Below are 18,479 nucleotides of genomic sequence, written 5' to 3'. Positions count from 1 at the left end.
CTCAGGCTGGGAGTGGGGGCAGTGGGAGCAGAGGATGCTGGGGCCTGGGGAGTCCCAGATGGAGCTCATGTCCCCTCTGTTGCTGAAGCCCCCAGCTTGCTCTCCGGGGGCAGAAGGGACCAGAGGCCCTCCGGGAGCTGTGGAGACAGGCCAGGGGTCTAGGTAGGAGCTTCGGAGCAGAGGAGCATCCTGTCTTTGCCCAGAAGGATCCAGGCTCAGCTAGAGCCACGATGAAGAGAGCTGGGCTCTGGCTCCCAGCCGCACCCCTCCTGCCTGACCCCCATCACTCTCCATCTTACGTCCCTCGGGAAAGTGGGAGTGACCGGGGCTTCCACCTGTTAGTGTAGTTATGAGGCTGAAATGAATGCACACATGCAAATGCTTGGTGTATTCTTCCTGTGATCCTTGTTCATCTCCGGGGAGATGCTGTGAGCCCCTGGGTGCAGTGGGGGGGAGGTGTCTTTGGGCATCCCTGAGCTGTCCTTTGGGCCGTCCCGGCTCGCCCCCATTTTCTTTATCCATAAGTGGAGGTAAAGCCTGCCTTACAGCGCTGAGATGGAGGAGCAGTGTATGAGGCACCTGGGCCTGTGGGTGAGCATCAGCCAGGATGCTCAGCCCCGCCCTGGCTTCCCTGCCCGCTTGAGCAAAGGGGTGGCCAACAACAACAACAACAAAAAAACAGCTGGGTGTGTCCCAGGGTTTGCAAGGAAGGTGAGCATGCAGTGGAGGTGAGGGACCGCGGGCTCCAAGCAGGCGAGAAGAATGGGGTGCACTGGGAGAGTAATGAGGGCCCTAGCTGGTCTCCCAGGGGAAGGCGCAATGCAAAAGAATGGAAAGTGCGCCCCCTGGGAGTCAAGGACGGTGTTTGCAGCCAGCAGGTGGATTTGTGATTTTGCAGCGCAGGTGTTTATGAAGGTTTGGAAAGTGTTGGGGGGAGGGGCATGTGCAGCTGAGGCTACAGTGCAGTCTGTGGAAGGATCCTAGGAGAAGAGTCAGGTCCCCAGCCTGGTCATCATCACCATGCTGTGTGACCCTGGGCAAGTTGCTTGTCTCCTCTGAGCTTCAGGAATTTCATCAGCAAAGTAGAGAAAATTGGCGCTGGCGCTGTGCTGCAGCGGGTGAAGCTGCTGCCTGCTGTGCTGACATCCCATATGGGCACACCAGCTCAGGTCCTGGCTGCTCTTCTTCTAATCCAGCCCCCTGCCAATGCACCTGGGAAAGCAGCGAAAGATGACCTGGGTGCTTGGGCCCCTTCTGCCCAGCTGGGAGACCTGAATGGAGCTCCAGGCTCCTGGCTCCAGCCTGGCCCAAGCCTTAGCCATTGCAGCCACTGGGGGCTGAGCCAGCGGATGGAAATCCATCTTTTATTTTTAAGGTAGAAACAATGATACTTTTCTAGCATGATGCTTGTAGTGGGTGCTCAACAAGGTTGATGGCCTTTGTCACCCCATGTAACAAAGGACACTGGGACACATTCCTAGCCACCTGTAACTAAGTGTCAGGGGGGTCTTCCTGCCCCTCCACTCCACACCCTGGGGAAAACCCAGTGGTCCCTCCAGGAGCCCTTTGCCTTCCCAGGTGCCTCCCCTTGGAGTTGGTCACTCCAAGTCCTGGCTAACTGCACCTAACTCCCTCTTTGTCCTGGATGTGGAATTCAGTGCTGTGCCATGGCTCCCGTGGCCCCCTCCCCGCCCATCAGTGGCTTGTACCAGGATGCATAGGAGGCTGTGGGTGGCTCCCTCTCGGGGAGGGGGCATGCTAGTTGGGGAGGCCCCCACAGTCCTAGGGGTGCTGGGTATGCTGTCCTATGGGCCTGCAGGGCCCCAGGGGGCCTCTGCCAACAGGGATCCTGCCCGCCCCACGTTTTTCTGGCTGCAGGGTCCCCACTGATAATGTGGCCCGGTCAACTAGTGAGGCACCTGGAAAAAAAAAAAAAAAAAAAAAACTCTCGCCGGTAGACAGTAAAATAGAGATGTCTTGCTGCCACCTTGTGGTCATTCGTCAGAACGACATGTCTGCAGTCTCAATACATCCAGGCTGGGTGAGTGCTTAACCTCGACAACAGAAGACCCCAAGCAAAGTGTTTAGCCTGCGGGTTAAGAGGCGGCCAGTGTTCTGCATTGGAATGTCTGTGTTCCATTTTTAGCTCTTCTGGCCCCAGCTTCCTGTTCATGGAGATCCTGGGAAGCAGCTTTACCCACTATGCCACTGCACCTGCTCCCTTATTTTGTCTTGAAAAATTGCAAATCCAGACAACAGTTTAAAGAACACTACTATAAACACTAATATGGGGGCCGGCATTGTGGTGCAGCGGGTGTAACACCCTGGCCTGAAGTGCCAGCGTCCCATGTGGGCACTCCACTTCCTATCCAGCTCTCTGCAGTGGCCTAGGAAAGCAATAGAAGATGGCCCAAGTGCATGGGCCCCTGAACCCACATGGGAGACTGGGAAGAAGCTCTTGGCTTTGGGTCGGTTCAGCTCCAGCTGTTCTGGCTATCTGGGGAGTTAACCAGCAGATGGAAGACCTCTCTCTGTCTCTACCTTTCTCTAACTCTTTCAAATAAATAAAATAAATCGAATAAATAAAGTAAATAAAAGTCCCTATTTCCTAAATAAGTCTTCTTTGGAAGATTCATAAACAAGAAATTCCTCAACCTTGCTCATAACCAAAAACATCACTCTAAAGGAAATAGAAATAAACCAGCACCACAGAGGGGTGGTGGGGGGTGGGGGTGTGTGTGCATGTACTGGCAGTCCCTTCATGATTAGAGTGACAGCTACCACATCCCTGTAAGCAAGCAACAGGCATGACCCTAGAAGCTGCCCGTCACAATATGGACTACAATCCAAGCATTCTGCTTGTTGCTGCCACATTCAGGGTGATTTTCCTGTGGTCCAAGAGGGTTTCCCAGGTAGCTGATTTGCATTTCTGGGTGCAGCTGGGGGAGGGGCTGCCCTCCACACCTGCCTTGCTTCTTTCAGCTTGTGCCGGCTCCCAGTGCTCTTGGCTTGTGGCCACCTCCTGCCAGGCTGACTCGCTTCGTGCAGGCTTCCCCTCCACCCCATCTTAGGATCTAGGGTCCACCTGGTCCCTGGGATGATCTCATCTTCAGATCCTTACCTTGTTCTCATCCGTCAAACACTTTTTTTGCAAATAAGGTCACATACACAGATGCTGGGACATGAGCTTCATGGCAGGGGTGGGGTGGGGGGTGGTGTTCTTCTTTTAAACCAGCCATGCTGGGGGATTTTCTAGATGAGATGGAACCAAGACACACAACAACTAGATGCCAGGCCAGTGCTGTGGCGTAGAGGGTAAAGCTGCCACCTGCATCCCATACAAGTGCCGGTTCGAGTCCTGGCTGCTCTACTTCCAATCCAGCTCTCTGCTATGGCCTGAGAAAGCACTGGAGGATGTCATGTCCCAAGTCCTTGGGCCCCTGCACCCGCATGGGAGACCCAAAAGAAGCTCCTGTCTCCTGGCTTCAGATCAGCACAGCTCCAGCCATTGTGGCCAATTGGGGAGTGAACCAGCGGGTGGAAGACCTCTCTGTCTCTCTCCTCTTCCTCTGTAACTCCACCCTTCAAATATAAAAGAAATCTTAAAAAAAAAAACAAAAAAAAACAAAAAAAAAAAAACTAGATGCAATGTGCAAACCTACATTGGACCTGGATTTGAAAAAAAAAAAAAAAGACTACTGAGAATTCTGCATTTTGTGGGTTTTGGAATGATGATTCTGTCTTGGGTGTGAAGGCAGCAGTGCAGCTGGGCAGGGCCTGTCTGTCCTTAGAAGGACACTCCCAGCCTTTCTTGTGAGTGAGCAAAGGAGAAAGCAGACAGCAAACGTTAGCCACTGCCGGCTCTCAGTGAAGAGTGCGGAACTCCTTGTGCCAATCTTGCAAGGTTTCTGCGTGTTTGAGCATTTTCATAATGGAGAGTTGGCAAGGAGGAAAAAGAAAGGTTGGTGGGGAAGATGAGCCTGGCAGCAGAGGACAGAGGGATGCAGGAGCCATGCAGAGGAGGCGGCGGCTGCAGGGGTTCAGGCGAGGGGGCTGCTGCGGGGCAGTGGGCAGATCTGCGGGTTCTGAGAGCAGAGGTTGCAGGTGGCTGGGTGGGGGCGGGGGCAGGAGAGACCCCTGCAGGCCTGAGGAAGTGGGGAGACTCTGGAACCATTTCCCAAGGCAGGGAGCTCCCTTGTGGTGGGGAAATCCCAGAGCTCACTTTTGGCTTGCGCTCACCGGGAGCTACGGAGAAGGCAGAAGGCGGACAGGTGTGTGGGGCAACTGCCTGCATTTCTGGGAAAGCAGCACTGAGCCCATCCCAGCCAGCCCTTTACTTGGCCAGTACAGCCGAGGGCAGGGATCCAAGCTGCGGCATCTCAAGTGGCAGCCCCTCTCTGGCCTCTCAGCCTTCCATAAACTGCTCCCATGTCTTAGGGCTCCCTCAGTCTCCCTGCACCCTCTCCAGCCCCTCCCCTGCCCAGCTGCCTGACCCCACCTGGACCCCCAAGGCTAGCCCTCCAAACCCCAGCTGTCCTCCAGAGCCTGACAAGCCCTCAGTTTGGGTGCTGCTCAACATAACAAGACCCACCATTGCGACCCCTCCCGCCTTCCACACAGCATGGCACAGGGATCCACTGATGAGCAGGGGGCTCAGAGCCTGGAGGACGAGGGCGGGCACTGTGGATGCAGAGGCTGGCTCAGGAGGAGACTGCGGCTGGGGGAGGCTCTGGCTGCTGGAGCCAGGCTGAGCCCACCCTGACCTGGGTGAGGAAAATCACTCCCCAGGCAAGGTCCTTCCAAAGAAGCGGATCCAGGGGACTCTGGGGCGTGAAGCTGGGGTCCTGCAGGGTACTCCGCTGGTCCCGTACCTGCTGCCTGTTGGTTTCACTCATGGGGTGGCCCAAGGCAGTGCAAAACACGGGGAATGGCGCCCAAGAGGAAGGCAAGGAGGCAGCCCTGCAAGGCTGGGGTCCCTCCCACACCTGCACCTTCCCCCCTACCCATAGCCTCGCTCACCGCCCTGGTTTTGAGGTCATCCAGAGGAGCAGACATGGGCCTGAGCGACCCCCATGTGGGTGCCTGGGTGCTAATGCACACCCTGGGAGGCAGTGGTGAGGACCGGAGTGATTAGCCTCCTGCCACCCACATGGGAGACCCAGACTGTGATCTCCGCTCTAGGCTCAAGCCCTGGCCCAGCCCTGGCCATCCCCCGCCCCCCAGGGAGGAGCCAGCCAGGCGGCCCCTCCTCACTACCTGGATCGCTCAGAGGCTTGCTGCGTCACCTACACTGCTCCATGTCTACAAGGGTGGTAGGAGAGCCCCCTCCCGGTCTGAAATGACTGGGGAGGGGTGGAAGACCGGGCTTTTCAGGGCCTGCTGGGAGCAGGTGAGCCCCCTCGTGGCCTACCTTGCTTCTAGACCTCCCTGCACCACCCCAGGGCCGCGCTCCGGCGGACGCCCATCAAAAAGGAAGCGTTTCTTTGGCTGTGCAGTTAGATTTCACCCGGATGACCCGAAAGCCTGGAAGGAAGGAGCAGATCCATTTGGTTGCCTGGCCAGGGGAGAGAAGCAAAGGAATGGACTCTACTGTCCCAAGCTGGTGTTTGCATTGGGAAGGGGGGTTTACAAGTTTTAAAGGGTCATTTTTTTTTTTTTTTTTGACAGGCAGAGTTAGACTGTGTGTGTGTGTGTGTGTGTGTGTGTGTGAGAGAGAGAGAGAGAGAGAGAGAAAGGTCTTCCTTTTTCCGTTGGTTCACCCCCAAAGTGGCCGCTATGGCCAGCGCTTTGCAGCTGGCGCGGTGCGCCGATCCGAAGGCAGGAGCCAGGTGCTTCCTTCTAGTCTCCCATGCAGGTGCAGGGACCAAGGACCTGGGCCATCCTCCACTGCACTTTTTTATCATTAATTATTTTACTAAAATTTCTTTGAGCTGGGGTGGGCATGGTGGCACAGTGGGCTTAAGTCTCCACTTGGCACCCCCCACATCCCCTAACAGAGTGCCAGGTTCAAGTCCCAGTTGGTCCACTTCCAATCCTGCTCCCTGCTAATGTGTCTGGAATGCAGCAGCAGATGGCCCAGGTATTTGAATTCTTGCCACCTACAGGAGAGACCTGGTGGAGTTCCTGGTCCCTGGTATCAGTGTGGACAAGACCCAAATGTGACCATTTGGGGACTGAACCAGCAGAAGGAAAATCAATCTCCTCCCTCTTTCTGCCTTTCAAATAAGTAAATGAATCTTTTTAAAACTGTCTATGGGGGCTGGTGCCTGTTGTGTAGTGGGTAAAGCCTCCATCTGCAGCACCTGCATCCCATATGGGCACTGGTTCAGGTCCTGGCTGCTCCTCTTCCAGTCCAGCTCTCTGCTATGGCCTGGGAAAGCAGTAGAAGGTGGCCCAAGTCCTTGGGCCCCTGCACCTTCATGGGAGACCTGGAAGAAGCTCCTGGCTCCTGGCTTCAGATTGGTGCAGCTCTGGCCGTTGCGGCCATCTGGGGAGTGAACCAGCAGATGGAAGACCTCTCTCTCTCTCTCTGCCTCTCCTCTCTCTGTGTAACTCTGCCTTTCAAATAAATAAATCTTTAAAAAAAAATCATGCACAAGCAAAACATGCACTCACACAGTAATGTTCAAAGGTTTCCAGGGAGAAAATTTTCCTTTTTTTTTTTTTTTTTTTGTAAAATCTTTCTCCTTTCCTTTCTCCCCCCTACCTCTCCTTTCTTCCCTCTTCTTTCTTAAATTAAAAGGCAGAGAGACAGAGATCTTCCATTAACTGGTTCATTCCTCAAATGCCCACAATAGTTACGGCTGGACCAGAACAAAGCCAGGAGCCTGGAGCTCAATTCTGGTTTCCCATATGGGTGGTAGGAAATCCAGGATTTGGGCCATTATCTGCTGCTTCCCAGGGTGTGCACTAGCAGAAAGCTGGAACAAAAGTGAAGCCAGGACTCAAACTTCAGCATTCTGATATGGGATACAGGTGACACAAGCAGTGTCTTTTTTTTTTTTTTTTTAAGACTTTATTGAGAGGTGGAGTTAGAGAAAGGTCCTCCTTCTGCTGGTTCACTCTCAAATGGCTACAACAGCCGGAGCTGTGCTGATCAAAAGCCAGGAACCAGGAGCTTCTCCTGGGTCTCCCATGCAGGTGCAGAGGCCCAAGGTCTTGGGCCATCCTCCACTGATTTTCCAGGCCATAGCAGGGAGCTGGATCAGAAGAGGAGCAGCCGGGACATGAACTGATTCCCATATGAGATGCCAATACTGCAGATGGAGGCTTAGCCTACTACACCGCAGTGCCAGTCCTTAACAGCTGTGCCAAACACCGTCTCCCCTGACATTTCACTTTTTTAAAAAAAGATCTATTGATTTTTTTAATATTTATTTCATTCATTTGAAAGACAGAGTTACAGAGAGAGGTAGATCCACAGAGAGAGGTATTCCATCCACTGGTTAACTCCCCAAATGACCACAATGGCCAGAGCTGAGCTGATCCAAAGTCAGGAGCCAGGAGCTTCCTCCAGGTCTCCCATGCAGGTGCAGGTGCCCAAGGAGTTGGGCCATCTTCCACTGCTTTTCCAGGCCACAGCAGAGAGCTGGATCAGAAGAGCAGCAGCTGGGACTTGAACCGGCACCCATAGGGGATGCCAGCACTGCAGGCCAGGTCTTTAACTCACTGCACAACACTGCTGGCTCCAAAATTGATTGATTTTAAAGGCAGAGCAAGAAAGGGAGAGACAGAAAGATTTTCCATCTGCTGCTTCACTCTCCAAATGGCTACAACAGCTGGGGCAGGGCCAGACCAAAGCCAGGAGCCAGGAGATTCAACCGGGTTTCTCACTTGGGTGGCAGGGACCCAAACACTTGGGTCATCTGTTACTTTTCCCAGGCCATTAGCAGGGAGCTGGACCCAAGGTAGAGCACCTGGGACATGAATCAGCACCTATGTGGATGCTGGCGTCACAGGTGGTAGCTTTACCCACTATGTCAGAACACCTGCCTCCCAATGTTTCTAAGAGCAAAAAAGTTCTTCCCAACCTGCATTAACCTCATGTCTATAAAGATGACATCACTCGCTGAATCACCAAAACAATGACCTTGATTAGCTTAGACAATGACGCCCCCTGGTGGTGGTGGAGAGGCCTTGCCTCGTCGGATGCTCATGGATGCCCAACACCTGGACAGCTGGGGGTCCTGTTGGCAGGTGGGTAAAACAGTGAGCTGGGAACAGCTTGGGGCCCGGCCAACGTCAGCAAAGGCATTTGCCAGTTATTTCCAGTCAAGACAATCCGTGGACGGGCAGGGCCTCCAGCCTCTCACCCCAGCGAAGGCAGCTCTGCCCAGGCCCGTTCACCCACGGTGGCTGGCAGCCAGAATCCGGAGCCACCACAAGAGCCTGTACCTTCCTCTCCTGGTCCATTTGTTCCTGTCAAGCCCTCGCCTGGGCTGCAGGGGAGCCGACTTTGCATTTGCGCTCAAGGGCACAGCAGAAGACTGTCAACCACAAAGCGGTGACCTAGACCTTGGGGTCTGTCTGTTCTCGCTGCAGGCTGACTTCAGTTCACTTCCCTCCCACTCAGGAGCGGGAAATCACCACTACAAGGACAGATCCCTCCCCAGCCACTGGCCCTTTGCTCTCTCAATTCCCCAGCTTCTCTCTACTCTACTGGAATATTTTCTTTTCTCGGCAAAACTCTTTCCTTCACCTTCGTTCACCCCACACCGCTGTGGCTGCTCAGAGCCTGCCAGCACTTTGGCACTTGCAGGAGGGAATTCATCTGCAGGATTCTCTGAGGTCACTGAGGGGTCTTGGGCTCCTGCCCGACTGTTTTGATGGCTGGAGGCATCCCATGGTGGTCGCCTGCTCGGGAAACACAGGCTCCACAGAATTGGCCCCTCAGGTGAGGATAGGACCCGGCTGCGGGGGATGCTATCCTTGAGCTCCTCATCTCTGGGGTCCTGGGTCCCTCACTGCTTGTGCTGTGGCAGCCTGCAGACCCCCTCTGGCAGGCTGGCCTCTCCCACATTCATGTCCGCCCCTGGATCCCTGCCTCCCCCATCCTTGGGCTTTGGGAAGAAGCTGCTCCACCTGAAAAGTAGCAGAAGCCGAGTTTGCACTCAAGGACAGAGCTGGATCTCAGGTCACGGAAGCTGCATGGTTCTCCCACACAGGATGTGCTCTCCTGCGAGAATCGGGGGACACAGGGCAGCAGGGGGAGACAGGCAGGGACCAGATACCCCCGGGGCCATGGAGCTGCCGGCCCCAGCTCCAGCCACTTGTTGGAGCACCAACTGTTTCTCCCTTTGCAGGACTTCTGTTCCTATCAAGCAGCTCAACCTCCTGCCCAAGGTCTGCCACCCACAACACCCACACCCAGCTCCCTTCTGACCCAGAGCCCCACTGCTTCCCGTGGGTGCCTGGGAGACAGCACCCAATAACCCAGTCCATCTTATCTCCCCATTTCAAATATTCCCTGTGACTTACACGGGGGTCTCCTTACCTCCCCAGGTGCCATCAGCAGAAGGCTGGATTAGAACACAGCAGGATGCTGGGGTAAGAGTGCCTCAGATAGCCACAGCCTCCCCCAACCAAGCCACACCGTTTTAGTCTAGGCAGCCCCGGCCCAGGGTGTCCCAGCCTGTGACTCAAGATTTCAATCACCACTCAGCAGGTGAACCAGCTGGCATACCACGGGACACACTTGAGCCGGTGATTATCGGGTGGCGCCAGCTCAAACATCCCAACTGCTGCGCACGGGTCGGATCAAGTAATCATTGTGACACTGGAGCCAGCATTTAATATGCAAACATCACTTTTATTGACAGCTTCATAAGACACAAACAGCAGCAGCGTGTGCAGACAGGTTAATATTCTTCACCCTCATCCTCTCCCTCGGCACTGTCTGCTCCAACCTCCTCGTAATCCTTCTCCAGGGCAGCCATGTCCTCACGAGCTTCAGAAAACTCTCCCTCCTCCATGCCCTCCCCCACGTACCAGTGAACAAAGGCACGCTTGGCATACATCAGGTCAAACTTGTGGTCCAGGCGAGCCCAGGCCTCGGCCACGGCTGTGGTGTTGCTCAGCATGCACACAGCTCGCTGCACCTTGGCCAGGTCTCCACCAGGCACCACCGTGGGAGGCTGGTAGTTAATGCCAACCTTGAAGCCAGTGGGGCACCAATCCACAAACTGGATGCTGCGCTTGGTCTTGATGGTAGCAATGGCAGCATTGACATCTTTGGGAACCACGTCGCCACGGTACAGCAGGCAGCAAGCCATGTATTTACCGTGGCGAGGGTCACATTTCACCATCTGGTTGGCCGGCTCAAAGCAGGCATTGGTGATCTCTGCTACAGAAAGCTGCTCGTGGTAGGCTTTCTCAGCAGAGATGACGGGGGCGTATGTGGCCAGAGGGAAGTGGATGCGGGGGTAGGGCACCAGGTTGGTCTGGAATTCTGTCAGATCAACATTCAGGGCTCCGTCAAACCGCAGGGAAGCCGTGATGGAGGACACGATCTGGCTAATAAGGCGGTTCAGGTTAGTGTAGGTGGGGCGCTCGATATCGAGGTTTCTACGACAGATGTCATAGATGGCCTCGTTGTCTACCATGAAGGCACAATCAGAGTGCTCTAGGGTGGTGTGGGTGGTGAGGATGGAGTTGTAGGGCTCCACCACAGCTGTGGAAACCTGGGGGGCTGGGTAGATGGAGAACTCCAGCTTGGACTTCTTGCCGTAATCGACAGAGAGGCGTTCCATCAGCAGGGAGGTGAACCCAGAACCAGTTCCCCCACCAAAGCTGTGGAAAACCAAGAAGCCCTGCAGGCCCGTGCATTGGTCAGCCTGCAAAGGAAAGAGTTTCCATTTTAGTACTGGGACCCCTGGTGAGAGCTGAGGGGGACTTCTGGGAGCCCCTGATCACAACGATTGTGATTTAAAACTCTCCTGAAGTACATTTGCTGAGAGCAGTCATAACCAGCTTCTCAGGTCTAAGTGACTCGGACAAAGTTCACAGCTCCCGGGAGTGTGGGAGGGGAGGGGCCTGCGGCTGTTAGATAAGCCATTTAAAAGTGAGCTCTTTCACACCTGCTTATAGGCTGGGAGAACGACCCAAGGGCAGGCCTGGGACTCCCAGCCTAGTGCCTGGATCTTACACACACTTGGCAGCCTTTTCTTTCCAGGCTGGAATATGTTGGAACTGCCAAGTTCCTATGGCTTGGTGTTGGGTCTAGATCCGGTTCGGCCAGTCCCTCGCCGTGTGACTGGTGACCTCATAAAGTGAGAAAAACAATCTGCTTCGGGGCGCAGAGCATTCAGCGAGGACTTGGAACAGTGTGGCACGGGCCTCGCATGCCTGCTTAAGCTGGCCAGGTGACTTCCGATCCCAAGTCTGAGACCTCAGGTGCTGGGGGCTGTTCTGGGTAGCCGGCTGCTATGCTGGAAAAGCAGTTTGGACTTCCCAAAAGAGATCCTCAGCTGACAACCGTCACTCCTCAAGGGTGCTCATGTGGGTGGGACACCCTTCTTGGCTTGTCTCTAGACAGAGGGCAAGGTGCAGGGCAGACCCTGCCCTACCCATCACATGCACTAGGACCCTGGGGACAACACACCAGCACCACAGGACACACACAGCTGTCTGGGTAGTTAATGAACTTCACCTGGACCCTTGAAATAGCTTTTACTAGGTGTATTTGTCCCTAAAGGTAGGTCTCCAAATCTTTGTAACTGCAGCTTGGTGTCCAAGCAAAGCAACCATTACCCCATTTTGCTGGGAAGCTGCTGCTAAGCATTTGTGGAAGGAGGAAGCCATGAACTTGCCTGGCTCCTGTTGTTTCTGGAACAGACCAGCTGCGACTGGGCCCGGGATGATGTGATTTTCCTAACAAGCTGCTCTGCCCAGGCTTCACACTTGACTTTGGTTAACTGCTTACAAGCTGCTCGCATACCTGAGATCTGAGTCATCTGACTGCCAGGCTCCTAATGACAGGGATCCTAGTGCCACCTCCTCAAGGTCCCACACAGGAATGAGGTCATACTGCCTGGAGCTCCAAGCAGAAAAGACAGGAAGCTCCCGACTCCACCCTTGGCCTTGTGGGAAGGTTCCCGCGTTTCTCATCAGGGTTACACAGGCGTCCTGAGCTCTGACCTTCCTGTGTTAACACAGGGCACCCAGCCCAGATTCTTTTAACGAGTTTGATCAATGAGCTACATGCAGGAGTCAGCCACCTACACACTCGGTGTAACCCAGATGTCCTAAGGAGCGTCTGTGGCTTGAATGGCCTTATGTGTCAGTGAAACTCAAAGCTGGGTGAGCACAGTGCCCAGACCTGCCTGGGGAGACGCAGAGAGAAGGGATGGGGGGTTAGTGGTGGAGGAAAGCACCTCCCCAGGGCCAGGGGGCTGAGAAGCCAGTCAATTTAGTGAGCTGCACAAGTCTCCTTGAAATTTATAGTTTGGTCTCTGCAAGAGAAAACGCCCACCCCACTTTACATAGTAAAGTACTGTGCTCACCAGCTTGCGAATTCGGTCCAGGACGAGGTCAATGATCTCCTTGCCAATGGTGTAGTGCCCGCGGGCATAGTTATTGGCAGCATCTTCCTTGCCCGTGATGAGCTGCTCGGGGTGGAAGAGCTGGCGGTAGGTGCCGGTGCGAACTTCATCTGGAAGAGGGAAGCAGACCAGCCACCTGTCACTGACAGCCTGCAGGGCCCCGGGGTGCCAGGGGCTCCCCCCTCACAGAATTGTCCCAGACCTGTCCCAGCACCCGGGGCTCTCACTGAGGCCACGGAGGCCAACTCACCAATGACCGTGGGCTCCAGGTCTACAAACACGGCCCTGGGCACGTGCTTGCCAGCGCCCGTCTCACTGAAGAAGGTGTTGAAGGAGTCGTCTCCTCCCCCAATGGTCTTGTCACTTGGCATCTGGCCATCGGGCTGGATGCCGTGTTCCAGGCAGTAGAGCTCCCAGCAGGCATTGCCGATCTGGACACCAGCCTGGCCGACGTGGATGGAGATGCACTCACGCTGTGGGAGGGAGAAAGGAAAAAGAAAATGACACATCAGATGAGCCACCGGGGAATGATTCACGCCTAAATGACTAATTAACCTTTGAGACAGATCACCACCTTTCCAGAGGCTACTCCTGCCCAGGGACTATTTCACAAGCAGAAATCTAATTAAGAGAAACTGCTTTGGAAGACTGAAGCTATGTTAATGAACCACGAGGCAATGCCAGACCCTGGCTTTGTGGCCACAGTAAATATTCAAGGTTGGATTTCCACCATTTCAGGCTAACACAAACTGTTCTGTTACCAATAGATTCCCCACCAGCACCTGGGAAACACGCCTGCTGATCCCTTAGGTTAATGCAAAACTCCCCCTGCAGCCGGCTCTGATTCATTTTGATTGTGTAAGGACTGAGGTCATCCCCAGCCCTCTTTAATCCTATTCTTTGGGAGACAAGAGCTTCTCCTTCTCTCCTTTAAAACCAGCTTAAACCAGTACACACAGCCATATGACTCAGGGAGAAAATGCCAGACAAGCAGCAGTGAGTTGCAGCTTAAAAACAGTGGTTAGAGGCAGCCTTTAGCCCCCCGAGGAAGGGAGAGGCGTGCGGCAAGTTAGCAGGCTTCATTGGTACTTTCAGACCTGAGCCACTTCCGAGCAAATGGGCATAGATTTCCGGCATTGTAAAGGCCATGCTTTCCAGAACAGTGGGGAAATACCTGTTTTTTCTTACTTCCTGCTGAACAGAGTCATATGCAAGTGACTGAATGAATCCCTTCCCACAATAAAATAAGGCACTGACCAGAGACTCTGTAAACTAACAAGATAGAGCAATCAGAGCCCCCAGCCAAGGCTCGGGATTACCTGGGGTCAGCCAGCCCAGCTACAGGGCTGGGGGAGAGCTGACTCGCTTGTTCTGAAGAGCCCAACGCTATTTACCATTGCGTCACGTTTACCTGGACTGGACTTTGGAAATTCCACAGTCCTCCTGAAGTGGCAAGCGCAAGGTCCCCTGGTTCTAACAGTGCTCCTCCTACTGGGAGCTTCCTGCTCCCGACAGTCTAAGCTGCTTTCTGGAAGCTTATCTGTCAGTGGCTCTCCACTGGCCACCTGTACACGAAGTGAGGCCCAGGTGACGTGATGGATGAGCCGTTTCCATAACTGCATTTGTCTAAACAGGTCTGCTGCCCAGTGAGCAGTCCCAGTGCTTTAAAAAGATTTGAAAGGCAGAGACAGAGAAAAAGGAAGAGAGATTCCCATTTGCTGGTTCACTCCCCAAATGGCAGCAATGGCTGGGGCTGGGCTAGGCTGAAGCCAGGAGCTTCTTCTGGGTCTCCCACATGAGTGCAGGGGCCCAAGCACTTGGGCCATCTCCTCTGCTTTCCCAGGCACATTAGCAGGGAGCCAGATAGGAAGTGGAGCAGCCGGGACTCGAATCGGTGCTTATATGGGATGCTGGCAGGGCAGGTGGAGGCTGAACCTTCTATGCCACAGCCCTCCTACCCTCACCCCACCGCCAGTGCCTTTTTTTTTTTTTTTAAAGGTGAGAGGAAGGGAGATAAGGAGAAAGCTCTCCCATCTGCTGGTTCAATCCCCAAATGACGGAACAGCCTGGGTCTGCCGTGTGGGTGACAAGGACTCAACCACTTGAGCCATCACCTGCTGCCTCCCAGTTCTGGGTTAGTAGGAAACTGGAACTCTTAATACGAGATGTCCAGAATGAGCGTCTGAACCCCGTCCAATGCCCCAGCCTCGCTTTGAGTCAGTTTTACGGGTAGCTTTTAGGGTTTCGATCCCAGGCAACTTGTTAAAGAGTGAGCCCTCGTTTTCCGATAGCCGTAGTCAGCCTTTGAAGAAAGCCACACACCTCAGGTACAACAGTGTTCCTTTCTTCAAAGACACTATTTTGAAACATTCCACACAGGAATACTTGTTGGCCCACAGGGCCGACCGCCACCAGATATCGTCAGGGATATAACAGTTTTCACCGTCTCTGGGCCATCCACAGAAAATGCTAACTTGTGCGCACAGGGAAACCAAACTCAAACTCACGGTCGATGCCAGTTTACTCTGCGGCTTCAAGAGAAAACATTCTTTTCGTGGACTTTTTTTTTTAAACCTGCCTGAAGCCTCAGCTATAAACAGCCACTACATGAACAGGAGAAATGCAGGCTCCGACACGTGACAGCTAATTCTTCCCTACCGGGGAGCTCGCCGGCGGCCTCCAGGTGGACAGGCGAGGAGCCGGGGCCGCGGACTCAGCAGCGAGTCCCAGGGCGCGGGGAGTGCGGGCCCCGTGCGGAGGCTGCGCGCGGGTCCCCCAGCCCTGGCGACGGGGAGTTCCAGTGGCTTCAACTCCCCGGGGCCCCACGTGAGGGTTCCCTGCCCTCCCTCCACCTGGAGGGTTTCTGCTTCCCACCCCCGAGGGCAGGGCCCGGGCCCGGGCCCGGGCCGCGTGTTCCGGCCCGCACCGCCGTCAGCCCGGCCACCAGGAAGCCGGCGTGGCCTGAAGCGCGGTGTGCGCGCAAGGCTACCGCCCGGGATCCCCACTCACCATGATGGGGCTTTGCAAGAACGTGCGGCGCTGCAGGAGGCGAGGGGACAGCGACAAGGGCTCCCACTGACAGACCAGCAAAGAGTCCGGGGGAGAAGTACTGCGAGGGCGACCTGGCCGGGAGCGCCCTTTATAGCGCGCCCCCCGGCCACGCGTCCGAGGACGGCCCTGGGACCCCGCCCCGGGCGCGCAGAGGGGGCGGGGCGCGCGTCGCGGATTGGTGCGTTCAAAAGTTCAAACCAAACTCTCGGGAGGGCCCCCTCCTCCCGGCAGGAAGGGCGGAGCCGTCGGGGGGGGGGGCTGGGCCGGGGTGGGCGCCGCGACGGCAGACGCCGCGGGGAATGGGCGCCCCAGGTGGGCCAGGTAAGCGCGCCAGGTGCGCCGGGCGGCCCCGCGGCCCCGACGTCTCGCGCAGCCTGGTTCCTCCTGGTAGGTTTGAGTTACCCTCGCAAGGAACCCAGAGCAAGCTCCAGGTTTTTTTTTTTGTTTTTTTGCTTGCAGTGTAGAGCGCTCGTTCTCCGTGCCGGAGGCCCTGTTAGCCATTGCTCCGGGTTCCACAGGTGAAGGTCATGGGGCGAGGGCGGGGCCTTGATTGGTAACTGCGATCAGGCTAACTCGCCGCCGTCCCACGAAATACAGCCAGGGAGGAAGGAACCTGTGTTCGTTCCAAGCAGCTTTCCCTGGAAGGCGGGGACCGGGAGACACCGGGACAGTGGGCATCGGGGTACCGTCAGGTTCGCTTTTTGTAAGGATTAGGCAGCGGGGACTTCACTATCATGATATTGGCGCCCCCTCTCTCTCCTGATTTCTCAGGTCGAGTTTCGGTTGGTGACTAAGGGTTGTCCAAACAGAGCAGCTCCATTTCTGATTTTTAGCCTGGGGTCCTTGGACCTAGTACTGGAACCCGTGGCCGCCTTTGAGTTTGATTTGCCGCGCCTCCTACACTGCTCTGACCGTGGCTGCAAGGCGGGAGTGTATGTGTGTGATCTCTCAGAAGCACGCTTTGCCTGGTTTCAGTTGTTTTTGATTCTGGGCAACTTCCTCATGCTTTCTGAGCTCTCCAATTCCTTAACCGGGTCTAGGAGATAAGAGTCTACAGAAATATAGTCCCGCAGAAGAGGAATGACAGGGCTTTTTCGCTGAAGTGGGAAAAGCAAGAGGAAGGTAAAGGTGGGCTCTGGACAGGCAGTGGGCAGGCCTGAAGCTACTCCACCTTGGGCAGGGTATTGTGAAATTTGAGATACTAGCATCTTCAGTATTGCAGCCTTAATTAGTACAGGCTTTCAACTTTCCCATCTGTCTCGCAATTATTTTTGCTACAGTAACTAAGTGCCTGGGGGAATATATATGTGAGTGAAACTACTACAGATAAGGCCAGGGAGAGCTAGGGAACTCTGTCACCGCACCCTCCCTCGGATGCTCCTAAAACTCCTCTGATGTCTGTCCCCATTGTAGCAAAGCTACTGCCCAGACACCCCATGGCTGAAAATATTCAATATGGCCAGCTGCCTTCTCCCTACCACCACCTACATAGCTAGTTATCACAGGATTATAGGGACAGGCGTTGTGGTGTAGCAGGTAAAGCCACCTGTGACACTGGCATCTCATATGGGCACGGGTGCCTGTCCCGGCTGCTCCAGTTCTGATCCAGCTCTGTGATAATGTCCTGGGGGAAGGCAGCTGAGAAGGCTCCTTCTACCCAAAAGAGAGACCTGGATGAGGAAGCTCCTGGCTCCTGGCTTTGGCCTGGGCCAGCTCTGGCCGTTGCGACCATCAGGGAGGGAACCAGTGGATGGAAGATATCTCTCTCTCTCCCTCCCTCTCTCCCTCCCTCCCTCCCCCTGAACCTTCTAATAATTAAATAAATAAGAAAAGTACAGAGTGTTCTAGAAAAGCATAGAGCTAGCAAAGTGGAAGCCAGACTAAGGCCACCCCACAGCTCCTCCCCAACACTACAGACTGCAGCCACCTTCCCAACAATAAACAGAACAAGATGGAAGCCATTGTAAGGAACACTTATCAAGGTGACCTGGCCCAACCACCAGTGTCAAGCTCCCAATCTCTGACGCGCGACTTCCCCGGCCCCTGCTCTGTTGCACTGTTTGGACTGGGGAACCTCGCCCGGGAGCGGAATCCCAATAAAAGCCTGTGAATTAATTGATTCGTCTGCCTGGGAAGATCTGTTACGCACCAGACACCTTACAGTGACAAGATCAGGTTTCCATAAAAACAAGCTAGAAAGCTCTCCACTAAGGCCACTTCCTCCCCCTTCACCGTAAATAATGTATAACCATTGCCTTTGTTCACCTTTGTTCCTTGGAGATAATAAAGCATACAAAATACCCCTAGACTTCGAGCCCTCAGCAGCTTGGACTCTTTTCCTTTTTTTCTTTAAGATTTATTTATTTATTTTGAAAGGCAGCATTACAGAGGGAGAAGGGGAGAGACAGATATCTTAATCTGCTGGTTCACTCCCCAAATGTCCAAAAAGGTTGGGGCAGGGCCAATCCAAAGGCAGGAGCCAGGAGCTTCTTCCAGGTCTCCCACATGGGTGCAGGGTCCAAAGGACTTGGGCGATCTTCTACTGTTTTCCCAGGCCATAGCAGAGAGCTGGATCAGAAGTGGAGCAGCCAGGAACTCAAATTGGTGCCCAAAAGGGATGCTGGCACTGCAGGCTTTACCCACTAAGCCATAGTGCAGGCCCCAGCTTGGTCTCTTTCTACCAGCCTTTCCCAATAGTACTGTTCAGAGCTTCTCTTCTCCTTACTTAGATAAAATTCCAATTCTAACTCTCATGGTTGTATGCAGTCTTGTAAAGTGTTATAGACACCAGGACAGGAGCGTGGGCTCATCTCACTGCTCCTCCCATAACACTGCAGTACAATGAGGGGGCAGGTTAGCTCTACTTCATGAAGTCTGAACAAAGATCCG

General features: G+C 54.6%; 1 protein-coding gene across 1 annotated transcript; it reads right to left on the bottom strand.

The window, feature by feature from the left end:
• Nucleotides 1–9,787: 9,787 nt before the first annotated feature.
• Nucleotides 9,788–15,789, bottom strand: LOC100357567 (tubulin alpha-1C chain). Its single transcript, XM_008256416.4, has 4 exons — nucleotides 15,549–15,789; nucleotides 12,790–13,012; nucleotides 12,501–12,649; nucleotides 9,788–10,832 (listed from the first exon to the last, which is right to left on the bottom strand). The coding sequence occupies exons 1-4, from the start codon at nucleotides 15,549–15,551 to the stop codon at nucleotides 9,858–9,860; spliced, it is 1,350 nt and encodes a 449-aa protein (XP_008254638.1). The 5' UTR covers nucleotides 15,552–15,789; the 3' UTR covers nucleotides 9,788–9,857.
• Nucleotides 15,790–18,479: the final 2,690 nt, after the last annotated feature.

The sequence above is a fragment of the Oryctolagus cuniculus genome, chromosome 11, assembly GCF_964237555.1.
Source record: "Oryctolagus cuniculus chromosome 11, mOryCun1.1, whole genome shotgun sequence".
NCBI lineage: Eukaryota > Metazoa > Chordata > Mammalia > Lagomorpha > Leporidae > Oryctolagus > Oryctolagus cuniculus.
This window is presented reverse-complemented; position numbering and strand designations above follow the sequence as displayed.